The 15,497-nt window shown below is 38.3% G+C and overlaps 1 protein-coding gene across 1 annotated transcript in view; it reads left to right on the top strand.

The window, feature by feature from the left end:
• Nucleotides 1-15,497, top strand: part of veph1 (ventricular zone expressed PH domain-containing 1) — a 196,653-nt gene that overhangs the window by 131,242 nt on the left and 49,914 nt on the right. Inside the window, exons 7-8 of the mRNA XM_061925970.1 lie at nucleotides 3,767-3,987; nucleotides 14,066-14,260. Coding sequence (XP_061781954.1) covers nucleotides 3,767-3,987; nucleotides 14,066-14,260 — 416 coding nt within the window. The remainder of the gene's footprint in view (nucleotides 1-3,766; nucleotides 3,988-14,065; nucleotides 14,261-15,497) is intronic.

Here is a 15,497-nt window from a genome sequence, read left to right as displayed (position 1 = left end):
CTCTGAACCCTTTGATGATATTACGGACCGTAGATGGTAAAATCCCTAAATTCCTTGCAATAGCTGGTTGAGAAAGGTTTTTCTTAAACTGTTCAACAATTTGCTTACGCATTTGTTGACAAAGTGGTGACCCTCGCCCCATCCTTGTTTGTGAATGACTGAGCATTTCATGGAATCTACTTTTACACCCAATCATGGCACCCACCTGTTCCCAATTTGCCTGTTCACCTGTGGGATGTTCCAAATAAGTGTTTGAAGCATTCCTCAACTTTATCAGTATTTATTGCCACCTTTCCCAACTTCTTTGTCACGTGTTGCTGGCATCAAATTCTAAAGTTAATGATTATTTGCAAAAAAAAAAAAAAGTTTATGAGTTAGCATATTCAACTGAATATGGGTTGAAAATGATTTGCAAATCATTGTATTCCGTTTATATTTACATCTAACACAATTTCCCAACTCATATGGAAACGGGGTTTGTATATATGTGTGTGTGTGTGTGTGTGTGTATATATATATATATATATATATATATATATATATATATATATATATATATATATATATATACACGGGAACCACCCACCCCACCGGCAGGGACCCCAACGATGGAGATGAAACAACCAGCAACCGCCCTGTGGAGTTCCCCCCCTGAGGGAGGGGAAAAATAAAAAATAATATTAATAAAATATATTAACAAACAAATAAATAGTAATAATAATAATAATAATAATTATATATATAACTAGCTGTGATCCAGGGTCATACCACTCCATGTTGTTGTGCTCTCTGTTAAGTGTTGCACTTTCCTCTTCACCTCCTTTTAGCATGATTGATATATTCAAGCTTTAATCTGTTTTGAAGACTCCTGAGCAGCGTTTATTTTCCCACAGAGGAGAGCTTAGAAGCTCCTTTTTTTTTTTTTTGCTCCATTTTTTGTTTTGTTTTGTTTTATCAAGGGAGAGGGGGGTCTTATTTGGACTGCACGTTGCAAGAGAGCTGACGTTAAATCCTCCGCCTCTCACTATGTTATTGGATCCAGCACGGGGGGGTAATCATGCAGCGTGACTGCCAGCACACATAAGGTTTTCCCCTTTGTGAAAATACAACACATATGCATCAAAAGGTGTAAATCTTGCAGATTACTATTGTGTGACAAACGTTATTATTATGTCCGTTTTTGGGTGAAGTTTATTGCACAAAGGCGGTGGGAAAATAGAGCGCTTTAGGATACAAAGGCGCAACTTTTTTTTTTTTTTAAGTTTGCTGTGTCCAAATGCATGTGGTTGTTTATTGTTGCTTGTCCTGGCATAAAAGGCAAATAATTATTATTATTATTATAATCAGACTATTTTGCATTCAAAATAAAAAAGTTAATATTTTGATAGTTTTTTTCCTGTTCCTTTTTTTTTTTTTTTTTTAAATATCAATAATTATTGTGATACAGTTTTCAGCCATAACACCCATCTCTAAAAAATTGTGAAAAAAATTTCTGTTTTATTTGACTTTATAAAACTTTCTATAAAATTCTACAAAGTGGCATTTAAAATAAAAAAGTTAACATGTTGATAATTTTTTTCCTGTTCCTTCTTTTCATTTTCTTTTTTTTTAAATATCAATAATTATCAATATCGACCGATATAAAACACTTACATTGTGATACAGTTTTCAGCCACAACACCCAGCTCTAAAAAATTGTGAAGAAAATGTGTATTTTATTTGACTTTATAGAACTTTCTATTATGTTCTAGAAAGTGGCATTCAAAATAAAAAAGTTAACATTTTGATAATTTTTTCCTGTTCCTTCTTTTCTTTTTTATTCTTTTTAAATATCAATAATTATCAATATCGACCGATATAAAACACTTACATCTTGATATAGTTTTCAGCCATAACACCCAGCTCTAAAAAATTGTGTGTTTTATTTGACTTTATCTATCTATAAAGTTCTACAAAGTGGCATTCAAAATAAAAAAGTTAACATTTTGATAATTTTTTTCCTGTTCCTTTTTTATTTTATTTTTTAAATATCAATAATTATCGATATCGACCGATATAAAACACTTATATCGTGATACAGTTTTCAGCTATAACACCCAGCTCTAAAAAATTGTGAAGAAAATGTGTGTTTTATTTGACTTTATAGAACTCTATAAACAATTTTTTTGGACTTTATAGAACTTTCTATAAAGTTCTATTAAGTCAAATAAAATACACATTTTCTTCACAATTTTTTAGAGCTTGTTATATCTCACATTTTTTATTGTGTTTTGGAAAAATGTTGTCATAAACGTTACTTAATTCATAAAAAAAAAAAATAATACAAAATAAAACACATTTTTATGCATAAGTAATAGTATTTAGTTATAAACATTAATTAATTTTGTTCTTTCCTTCATGGATCTAAACTTTACCGCTGCCGGTATTTTTTTCTATATTTTTATTGTAATATTATCAGAATGTGTATTTTGGCCAAAGTAAGACAAAGAAAACAATCTGAAGTTGTCTTTATTTTTTAGTTTTAACGCCAGGTTCAAACACTAATGACATCTATTAAACAAGACCAGAAGCAAGGAATTAAACAGAGACAGAATTAAATTTAGCTGAATTGAGGAGAAACGCGTAGACACTCTGCCCTTGCACAGTGTCGTCCCACCCTCTGACGAAAGATTGTACGCCTCCTCTTTTATTTGGACTTTCCCTGATTACATGGCAACAACAGCTGTTTCTAAGGAACGGGGGTCGTAAACAGCCATCGCCTTTGGTTACAAAACAGTTCAAAGACAAGGTCGTAAAACAGTTCAAAGAAAAGGTGCCTGGAGGGGAGTCAGGTCCTGCTTCCTCTTCGCTATGTAGATCTCTGTGGATTACAATACATCAAAGAAACCGACGCCTTCATGTCGCTTCCCATCCTTCTTAGTGGAGTTTTACAAGCCTTTTAGTTGGTACGATCAAAGACAGCTTTTGTCTTCTCGCCGGGAACTCATGGCAACACAAAGTTTTGTGATATTTTAGATACAATTATTCTGACAGCGGGTGCACAGATTTTCCTCCATACGGCCCCTGAGCTAAAATGAGTTCGACACCCCTGCCATAGAGCGAGCTACTTTGTTCATGCAACCAAACTTGCTTCACAACTTCCGCTTTCTTCCGACGAAATAAAGAAAAAGAACCAAACACACTTTTACATTGATATTGATTTATCGTGATATATATTTGTGGGGGGGCGTGGCCTGTGGACCTGCAGCGAAGCGGGGTGTGCCAGGACCGGCTTTGAGATAGGAGTGAAACGTTTTACGACTACTCTTGCGTTTGTCTGATCACCTGTCGCTCTGTTAAAGGCAGCAGTCGGGAAGGAGAAGCGGAGAGTTGTTGATGGTGGTTGAGGGTGGAGAGTTGGCAGTCGGAGCACGAGCGAGAGTGAGAGCAGAGACGGAAGAAAAACCATTTGTGTGCTCACTGGCGAGATTGACAGACACGACAGACATTTGCTGAAAAGCATAAAAGAACATTTATTGCAAAATAAATCATTGTTCGCAAATATGACCGACGCTGTAATGTCCGTCATTGGTGGTCCAAGGAACCCTGAGGAGCGAGACCTCCACAATATTGATATTGTTTTACAAACGTTTGTATCTCTGAGCCCTACGAGCTATACATCAACACTAACTCAAAATATATTAAAAAAATAAAATAAAATTTGAAAATGTATTGATCATAAATGTTTATGTTTATTACTATAAATGTTGATTTTCCGTTTCCTCAGACACATGCACACACTTCCTTGGTCTACCTGGTGTCCCTTCTGGGCAACATGGATCACACTTTCCACCACACGCTGCTGCTGGAGATCCGAGCTCTGACAGACCGCTACCCGTCTGTGCTGGGAGGCTACGGGAAAGACCTGTACCGGCAGAGCAACTCGTTCAGCGCCATCGCCAGGCTGCTGGGGAGGCGGCTCGAGGAGAGCGCCACCACACACTGCAGGTAAGAATAGGCTTGACGTTGCGTGTTACGTATTCCGTACTTTCATAGGCAATGGACCAATTCCGTCGGTACTACCGGGTACCAACGTAAAATCAAACTAGGACGGTTCAAACACTTGGCGGGCAAACAAGCACTCAGACTGGACTCAGTCAAACTGTCTCTAGATAAGGTTGCAATTTTCCATGCCAATAAAGTAAGTATGACTGATTGAAAACAGTTATTCTCCACTTTTCAAAATGCGTTAGCTTGATGCAAATTTACATTGGATTTGCAGTTGCTACTGATTGGCATTAGGGATTTTACATGGCACCTCCAAATTTGGTCATCGAAATTACAACTAAGATCAAAACATGGTGTGTAATAGACTTAGACTTAGACAAAGTTTTTTGATCCACGTGGGAAATTGTTCCACACAGTAGCTCAGTTACAAAGCATGGAAAGGGTAAGGATGGAAAGGATAATGCAGGTATAAAGTAGACTAAAAATGTACCATAGTAGCAATATAAAATATAACATATATGTAATATTTACATATTGTATATACAGTATATAATATTGTGGGGGGCGTGGCCTGCGGACCTGCAGCGAAGCGGGGTGCGCCAGAACCGGCTTCGAGATTAGCGACAGGTGCGTAGATGGCACACCTGGGCCGGCTTATCTAATCACCTGTCGCTCTGTTAAAAGGCAGCAGCCGGGAAGGAGAGGGCAGTTGGTGGTGGAGTGCGAGCGAAAGCGAGACAGACGACACACTGGAAGGAAAACCATTTGTGTGCTCAATGGATAAAAAGAGACTCTTATTACAAAATAAATCATTGTTCAGAACCATGAACGCCGCTGTCATGTCGGTGATTGGTGGTCCGAGGAACCCGGAGGAGAGAGTCTTCCACAAATATATACTGATATATTATTATATTATATTTTTATATAATATATATAACATATAACACATCCCTATTGCCATGTACAATATTACAGTATATGTAACAGCTGCGGCAAAAAAAAAGGACATCATCACAAAAAGAGTAGATCCAGCAGAAAATATACATTATAAACAAAGAGATAAATAAATAAATACAATCCTTACATTATAAACACTTCTCAGGGAGCAACAAACGCCTAGATTCAGACTAGGCAAGGCACCATAGCCTATACACTACTGCCATCTAATTGCAACTGCATGCACAATCTACCATATAACACTTGCAAATGGGACTCATACAGTAAGTGTAAGTAAACAAGATATAACAACTGGACTGCACAGTTATCACTATTTTTAAACAAATGAACACTTATTTACCCATGAACACACACAGTGTGAAAATTGGTACCATTGAGTACAAGTGTCGATTCAAATGTGAAAGGTACCCATCCCGGACTTACATTTCTACTACATATCCACCGAGAACTAGTGTCATAGTTAGGGCGCTCCAATACAACTTTTTCACTTTCCATACGATACCGATATTGGAGCCTTGAGTATTGGCCGATACGATTTCAACATGAGTCAGACATACTTTTATCATTTCGTAGTACGTAATATTAGAATAAGGTTTGATCGAGTGAAATGAGTCAAGCAAAGACCAATGGTAGGTATGAAAAATACAAACCTATTTATTATTAACCGTCTGGAATGGATTGATGCTGTCTTTAATTTAAAGTGGAGTGGTAATTGACATTTGGCGACAGGAAGTGACCACATTGTATAGAAGCGCTTGTATCTGAGATTTTATATATATATGTGTTTGTGTATATATGTGTATGTACGTATATATGTATGTATGTATGTATGTATGTATGTATGTATGTATGTATGTATGTATGTATATATGTATGTATGTATGTATGTATATATGTATGTATATATATATATATATGTGTGTATGTGTATATATATATATATATATATATATGTGTATGTGTGTATATATATATATATATGTATGTGTATATATATATGTATGTGTATATATATATATATGTATGTGTGTATATATATATATGTATGTGTGTATATATATATATACAGTATATATGTATGTGTATATATGTATGTATGTATATATATATATATATATGTATATATATATGTATATATATATATATGTATGTATGTGTATATATATGTATATATGTGTATACATATATATGTATATATATGTATTTATGTATTTATATACGGTATGTATATATGTATTTATATATGTATATATGTATATATATATGTATATGTGTGTGTGTATCTGTATATATTTGTGTATATATATATGTATATGTGTGTACTTATTAGGGGTTGTACGGTAAACCGGTATTGGTATAGTACCGCGATACTAATGAATCATATTCGGTACTATACCGCCTCTAAAAAGTACCGGCCCCTGGTCACATGAGGACTTTGAATATGACCAATGTATGATCCTGTAACTACTTGGTATCGGACTGATACCTAAATTTGTGTATCATCCAAAACTAATGTAAAGTATCCAAACAACAGAAGAATAGGTGATTATTACATTTTAACAGAAGTGTAGATAGAACATGTTGAAAGAGAAAATAAGCAGATGTTAAATGAACAAGTAGATTAATAATTCATTTTCTACCGCTTGTCCATAATAATTTTGACAAAAAAATAGAATGGAAAACTACACAATATGTTACTGCATATGTCAGCAGACTAATTAGGAGCCTTTGTTTGCTTATTTACTAATAAAAGACAAATTGTCTAGTACCGTATTTTTCTGATTATAAGTCACAGTTTTTTTCAGTGCGACTTATATGTTTTTTTTCCTTTTTTATTATGCATTTTGGGCAAGTGCGACTTATACTCCGGTGCGACTTATACTCCGAAAAATACGGTATGTTCACTGTTTTATTTAAGGACAAACTTGCATATGAAACATATGTTTAATGTACCCCAAGATTATTTGTTAAAATAAAGCCAATAATGCAATTTTTTTGTGGTACCCTTTATTTAGAAAAGTATCGAAAAGTACCGAAAAGTATCGAAATACATTTTGGTACCGGTACCAAAATATTGGTATCGGGACAACACTAGTACATATATGTATTTATACGTATATGTGTAAATATATGTATATAAGTATGTATACACACACACACATATATATATATAAAGTATATACACACACATATGTATATATATTATTATTATTAATATCATTATACATATTGTTAATAATTAAATGTAATACATTTGGAATATATAATATTAATATATTATATATTAGAGATATGCAATATAACATGTATAATATTTGTATTTGTATTTGTATTTGTGTTGCTGATATCGGAGCGGGACACCTCTAAATATAGTACAGTATATGCCCTTGTCCATAGCAAAACAAACTTCCCCCACAACTGGTCAGCCTGACTCATTTAAAAAGTTATTGGCGTACTCCGCTCCTCCTCCCACATTTCTAAGACTTGCCTGTTCGGTTAATTGCAGACTTTGGTCCATGGGTGTGAACTCTTGTTTGTCTACATTGACTGGAGTGTAGTCCAGGGTGGAGTTTACCTTCTGACCCCAAGTCTGGTGGAATAGGCATGTTTTATTTCAATCTAATTAACTGTTCTACGGTACACTATATCTAAACAAGAGGCCTAATGACATGGTGGGTCTAGCAGTCGCAAACAAAAATCTTTATTAATTACATGTGGTAGTTTGTGATATTTTCCTCAGGATTAATGCCATTTCCCCATGTACACAAAGATTGCTCTATGCACTTTGGCCTCTCATCGTCTTTTTTAGGATTTAGTTCCGATAATGGCTTTTTTGCCGATATCCGATATTGTCCTACTCTTAATTACCGATTCCGATATCAAACGATACCGATATATACAGTCGTGGAATTAACACATTATTATGCCTAATTTTGTTGTGATGCCCGGCTGGATGCATTAAACAATGTAACAAGGTTTCCCAAAATAAATCAACTCAAGTTATGGAAAAAATGCCAACATGGCACTGCCATATTTATTATTGAAGTCACAAAGTGCATTATTTTTTTTAACATGCCTCAAAACAGCAGCTTGGAATTTGGGACATGCTCTCCCTGAGAGAGCATGAGGAGGTTGCGGTGGGCGGGGTTGAGCTTGGGAGGGTAGGGGGTAGCGGGGGGTGTATATTGTAGCGTCCTGGAATAGTTAGTGCTGCAAGGGATTCTGGGTACCGGTATTCGTTCTGTTGTCTCCCGAAATGTGTTTGTCAGTCTTGTTTGGTGTGGGTTCACAGTGTGGCGCATATTTGTAACAGTGTTAAAGTTGTTTATACGGCCACCCTCAGTGTGAACTGTATGGCTGTTGATCCAGTATGCGTTGCATTCACTTGTGTGTGTGAAAAGCCGTAGATATTATGTGATTAGGCCGGCACGCAAAGGCAGTGCCTATAAGGTTTATTGGCGCTCTGTACTTCTCCCTTCGTCCGTGTACACAGCGGCGTTTTAAAAAGTCATACATTTTAATTTTTGAAACCGATACCGATAATTTCCGATAATACATTTTAAAGCATTTATCGGCCGATAATATCGGCAGTCCGATCTTATCGGACATCTCTAGGTCTTAGGGCAGATTTGCTTTTAACTATGTGAAAGAATCTCACAGAAGTCCAAGGATCCTCTCATGAAATAACCTGTTTGGGTTCATTGTTATGATTATTATTACAGCGTCTACATTGCCTTTTTGGGGCATCAACATGCTTAAAAATTCACCCCCAAAAAGAAGGGTTTCCCGATACAACTTTGTCACTTCCGATAAGATACCGAAATTGAAGCCTTGAGTATTGGCAGACGGTGATTTTAGTCCGATACAATATCAGTATGAATCATACATACCTGTATTGTTTTGTGGTTTTAAATGTTAAAAAAGTTTTGATCAAGTGAAGTTACCGTATTTTTCAGACTATAAGTCGAAGTTTTTTTCATAGTTTGGCTGGGGGTGCGACTTATACTCAGGAGCGACATATGTGTGAAATTATTAACACATTAGCGTAAAATATCAAATAATATTATTTAGCTCATTCACGTAAGAGACTAGACGTATAAGATTTCATGGGATTTAGCGATTAGGAGTGACAGATTGTTTGGTAAACGTATAGCATGTTCTATATGTTATAGTTATTTGAATGACTCTTACCATAATATGTTACGTTAACATACCAGGCACGTTCTCAGTTGCTTATTTATGCCTCATATAACGTACACTTACTCTTACTGTTGTTCACTATTCTTTATTTATTTTAAATTGCCTTTCAAATGTCTATTCTTGGTGTTGGCTTTTATCAAATAAATTTCCCCCCAAAATGCGACTTATATATGTTTTTCCCTTCTTCATTATGCATTTTCAGGCGGTGCGACTTATACTCCGGTGCGACTTATACTCCGAAAAATGCGGTACTCGTAGAACAATGATAAGCGGTGCGGAAAATGATGGATTCTCCGATGCGTCACAGTTTGCCCCCATTCCCCCCCCGGTCCACACACACACACACACACACACACACACGCAACCTACTCAGTGGCCTAGTGGTTAGAGTGTCCGCCATGAGGTCGGTAGGTTGTGAGTTCAAACCCCGGCCGAGTCATACCAAAGACTATAAAAAAGGGACCCTTTACCTCCCTGCTTGGCACTCAGCATCAAGGGTTGGAATTGGGGGTTAAATCACCAAAAATCATTCCCGGGTGCGGCCACCACTGCTGCTCACTGCTCCCCTCACCTCCCAGGGGGTGATCAAGGGTGAAAGGTCAAATGCAGAGAATAATTTCGGCACACCTAGTGTGTGTGTGACAATCATTGGTACTTTAACTTTAACACACACACACACACACACACACACACACACACACACACACACACAATCCTGTGGCACACCACAACACTGTGTGCAGGAATGAAGCTCTTTGCTTGGGGTCTTCTGCAATGGAACATGGGGTATGAGAATGAAGAAGGGGGGCAACACAAACACAAACAGCGCTTTTGTGGAAAGTTGTTTTTACCACTGAAGCACAAAGGTCAAAGGTATTAAGAGAGTTTGTTCTTGCATTATAATTTGGTGCAACTCCAAGTTGTTGTTTTTTTCTTTTTGTGCTTTTCCCATTTGAGTCATGATGGAGCTATTTCCACTGCACCCGAATACGAACGTATTGTGTGTTCACCCCCACCGTCAACACTTCCAGTCAGGACCAGGATGACTCTTAAACATTGAGTAAAACTGAATTTAGCCGTAGACAAAAAGCCCAAATTGCACACAAACATCTGCACAGCGTTAGACTTGATCCCAAAGAGAAAGAACGTTATGTGACATTACACACTGCAAAAAGTCAGTGTTCAAAAACAATAAAAAAAAAAAGAGGGGTATTTTATTTGAACTAAGCAAAATTATCTGCCAATAGAACAAGAAAATTCGGCTTGTCAAGACTTTCCAAAACAAGTAAAATTAGCTAACCTCAATGCACCCAAAAATAGCTTAAAATAAGTATATTCTCACTAATAACAAGTGCACTTTTCTTGGTAGAAAAAAAATGAGACCTTTTTGCTTAATATGTTGAAAAATATTCTTAAATTAAGTAAATGCTAGTGCCATTATCTTGACATCGGCATCATGATTTTTTTTTTTCATGCTTGAAGTAAGAAATGATTACTTTAAAAAAGTAGTTTTATACTTGTGAGTGTTGATGACACAGCTTTGCAACACTTGATATTCTAGTTTCAAGCATTTTTTACTCAATATAGGTCATAACATCTCAGCTACATCTGTAATATCTTACTGAGATCATTTAGGACCAAAACCTTTAAAACAAGTAAAATACTCTAACATAAAATCTGCTTAGTGAGAAGAATGATCTTATCAGACAGAAAATAAGCAAATATCACCCTTATTTGAGATATTTCATCTTACTTAGATTTTAGTTTTTGCAGTGCAGTCATTGGAGAAGACCCAATTATTAGCAAAATTAAGAATTAAGTTCTATTTAAACACTTTTTTTGGACATGTTATGGACCATTGGCTTCATGTTCGCCAATCAAATTGATCAAACTGCCACGATCTCACTTGACAGTCATTGGTTTCTTGTATTATTTCCTGTCCAGCGCTCTTATTTTTGTTTCCACTTCCTCTTTGGCTCAATTTGCCAGCACCAGGGGGACGGCGTGGAACGGTTGTGAGAGTGGCCGTGCCAGCAACCTGTGGGTTCCTGGTTCAATCCCCACCTTCTACCAACCTCGTCACGTCCGTTGTGTCCTTGAGCAAGACTCTTCGCCCTTGCTCCTGATGGGTCATGGTTAGGGCCTTGCATGGCAGCGTCCGCCATCAGAGTGTGAATGTGTGTGTGTGAATGTGTCCTGGGCATGACGTTTAAGTGCATCCGGCAGTGGAGGCTCCTCTATGGGGTCTTGGGGGCACTAGGAGGTTAACCCCTTTACTACTGTTACCCCAGGTGGCCCTTGGCAAAGGCCTAGTACCTGACTGCCCCCTAGCCAGGGATACGGTGAAGACCTCAACGGCGGAGCAGGCGGAAGACGGTAGATTTAAGAACTACCACAACGGCTGCGATAGCGGAAGAAGGCTGCAGCAGAAAAGGGTCCCCAGTCGTCTTGGACTCAATGCCACTGGACCCTGATCTGTTTCTGTCTGTGCACCAGTCTCCCCACGTTAAACAAAGTTACGCACAGGCATCCTCCATAAAGGGATACACCCCTACCAGGAGGATCGTCATACTGGTTCGAGTGACCGCCGATGATGATGAATGGGTGAATGTGGAAATAGTGTGAAAGCGCTTTGAGTACACTGCAAAAACAGAAATCTAAGTAAGATGAAATATCTCAAATAAGGGTGATATTTGCTTATTTTCTGTCTGATAAGAAAATTCTTCTCACTAAGCAGATTTTATGTTAGAGTGTTTTACTTGTTTTAAAGGGTTTTGGTCCTAACTGATCTCAGTAAGATATTACAGCTTGTTGCTGAGATTTGATGACCTATATTGAGTAAAACATGCTTGAAACTATGTTTGTCCAAATGTCCAAAACACACCCAGCAATGGTGCACAGGAAGGCGGGGAAGAAGAGGGGAAAATGTGGCCAAAATGGTCAAAAGTCCCAATTTTGTCCAAAATACCTCCCCGGGTTCCAGTCTCGCACAAGTCCCAGGATGCAAACAATGTCCAAAACGCACCCAGCAAAGTCCTACGGGAAGTGGGGAAGAAAAGTGAGAAAAGTCAGCAAAAGTCCCCAAAAATGTTCTACATTTTGGACATTGTGGGCAAACCCGGCCGACGGCGGGACTTGTGGGACTCGAACCTGGGTAGGTATTTTGAACCATTTTTGGGACTTTTGCCGACTTTTTCAACTTTTATCCCCCCTCCCCGTGGGACTCGGCTGGGTGTGTTATGGACATTTTGGGCATCCCGGGACTTGCGCGGCCATACATAAGATTTTATGTTAGAGTGTTTTACTTGTTTTAAGTGTTTTGGTCCTAAATGATCTCAGTAAGATATTACGGCTTGTAGCTGAGATTTTATGACCTATAGTGAGTAAAACATGCTTGAAAGTAGAATATCAACTGTTGCAAAGCTGTGTCATCAACACTCACAAGTATAAAACTACTTTTTTAAAGTAATAATTTCTTATTTCAAGCATGAAAAAAAAAAAATCATGACTTTGACACAATTGTGTCTCATAAATAAAACAGATGACAGCCAAATGGACTTTGCTGTTTTATTTTCAATGAAACAATAGAAAATACGTACTCATAAAGTAGTACACTCGTTATTAGTGAGAATATACTTATTTTAAGGTATTTTTGGGTTCATTGAGGTTAGCTAATTTGACTTGTTTTGGAAAGTCTTGACAAGCCGAATTTTCTTGTTCTATTGGCAGATAATTTTGCTTAGTTCAAATAAAATACCCCTCATTTTTGAATTTTTTTTTCTTGTTTTTGAACACTGACTTTTTGCAGTGTACCTTGAAGGTAGAAAAGCGCTATACAAGTATAATCCATTTAGCATTTACTTTCCCCTGGTCTAAGCGCCCCACCTGTGCCTGATTGGCAATCAGGACACACCTGTCCCTGGTTGGCCCAAGTCAAAACATTTGGACACCCCTGATCTTGTGTTTATGTTATGATCCGTTGCCCGGATCATTGTTTATTTACGTTTTGATTCACTTGTTTAAGTTCAGTTTCAGCACCCCTGTTTTGTGTCTCCTTGGTTGCTATGGTTATGCATTGTGTTCACCTGCCTCTGATTAGTGTTCGGGACGTTCACCTGTTCCTAAGCACTAATCAGAGCGCTATTTTTAGTCTTGCCTGTCGCCTCACTCAGTCTGATGCTTTTGTTTGCTCTCATGCAACGGTTACGTGTGTGTGGAGGGGAGATGTGGCCAGCGCGCCTGCAGGAGAAAAGGTCACCGCCTCTGTCTATGGTGCTGAGGACAAGCACCATCAGATAGGGGTGGGGGCAAGAGCTGACGGCGAGACACAGCTGTCATGTGGTAGGTGTTAATCTAACCATCTGTTGTCTTTAACAGTAAGCGGCCGGGAGCAGGAGGGGAGAGAGGATACGGACGGGACTGAAAAGTCACGTTCTGCGGAAGAAAGACTTGGAATAAAATATATGTGCATTAAAAACTTTGTTCAACTTGCACGCCTGACTCCGGTGAAGTGTCTGTCAGTGGGACCGCTAGGAAGCGACTTCCACAGTGTGTTACTCTGGATTCCTGAACTAAGCTTTGCCTTTTGCGTTTTCTTGTGCACATGCTTTGTTTTCCTCGTGTAGCTTCCCGTGCTACAGGCTTGTTTTGTTCATTTTTTGTATTTTTTTTAATGATTTTTATATCAATAAATCATTTCCTACCTGCACCTTTGTCTCCGGAGTTCCTGCTGCATGGCTTGGAAGAACAATCCGCGCATCACCACGCGACAACCGCGTAACAGTCTACCTTTTAAATATGGTATAAAACGAGCAGAACATCAACACAGTATTTGTTTTCCAATTTTCTCCTGCGAGGGAACTCCACCAACGAGCATCAAAAAGCACGTCTTAAATGCATTTCCTGTTTTTCTGTGTGACAGCGAAAATGGAGTGGAGCCGCCGCCGTCATCCGGCGCGTCGCTTCTAAAAGGAAGTAGGCCAGGGGCGTCAAAACAGCGGCAACAGGCGAATGCTGGAAGTGAGATGGAGGTGCAGGAGGACTCCCCGCCCCCCCAGCGGCGGCACAGCCTGAGCCATGCGGTGAGGGAGGAGCAACGAGAGATGAGATTCAACAGGTTCGTCACTGAATATTTACACCACTTGTCATCCACCTTTCACAACTAGAGATGTCCGATAATATCGGACTGCCGATAAATGCTTTAAAATGTAATATCGGAAATTACCGGTATCGGTTTCAAAAAGTAAAATGTATGACTTTTTAAAACGCCGCTGTGTACACGGACGTAGGGAGAAGTACAGAGCGCCAATAAACCTTAAAGGCACTGCCTTTGCTTGCCGGCCCAGTCACATAATATCTACGGCTTTTCACACACACAAGTGAATGCAAGGCATAATTGGTCAACAGCCATACAGGTCACACTGAGGGTGGCCGTATAAACAACTTTAACACTGTTAAAAATATGCGCCACACTGTGAACCCACACCAAACAAGAATGACAAACACATTTCGGGAGAACATCCGCACCGTAACACAACATAAACACAACAGAACAAATACCCAGAACCCCTTGCAGCACTAACTCTTCCGGGATGCTACAATATACACCTCTACTTTATTTTTCAATGTAATAATTTTTTAATGCAGCCTAATTAAGAGCATTTTTAACTCGGTTTAAAGTATTATTTATATGCCAAATGATACATTTTGGTGTATATTATAATCGCAAGAGGCTATCTTTTAGACCGTGTCCCCCCATCCCTAGTTGGAAATAGGCTTACCGTGAATTCTGTCTTTTTTCCCCACGATTTGCACCCTGCGGCTTATAAGACGGAGCGGCTAATTTATGGATTTTTCTTCTGAGGGCAATAAAAAAAAAATATTTTATTTAAGAAAAAAACTGTCATGATCCGTTACCCGGATCATGGCATGATTTATGTTGGTAATGTTTCTGTTTTAGTCTGTTTCCTGGGTGCACCCGCTTTCCCTCTTTACTGTTGGTTTCCATGAGCACTGATTCTCCTCACCTGTCTTAGTTTTGCAATTAGTGTTCCCACCAGGTGTTTTGGTTAGTCACTCCCCTTTACAGTTTCCTGTCACCCAGCAATAGTTGCTGGGTCAATGTTTGCTTTATGCAACATTTACGTCTCCCTGGTTTTCTCCTCGTTGTAGTAAGTTTGTGCACGCTAGCATTAATTATTTTAAGGCAGGATCAAAATTACAAAACAGAGGACGCTAGCAAGCGTGGAGCTAAACAAAAAATAAAATGTCACCAAGGGTGATAAACAAGGAATGCTAGCGTGCACAAACTTACTACAACGAGGAGAAAACCAGGGGAACGTAAATGTTGCATA

The sequence above is a fragment of the Nerophis lumbriciformis genome, linkage group LG30, assembly GCF_033978685.3.
Source record: "Nerophis lumbriciformis linkage group LG30, RoL_Nlum_v2.1, whole genome shotgun sequence".
In the NCBI taxonomy this organism is placed as follows: Eukaryota; Metazoa; Chordata; class Actinopteri; order Syngnathiformes; family Syngnathidae; genus Nerophis; species Nerophis lumbriciformis.
This window is presented reverse-complemented; position numbering and strand designations above follow the sequence as displayed.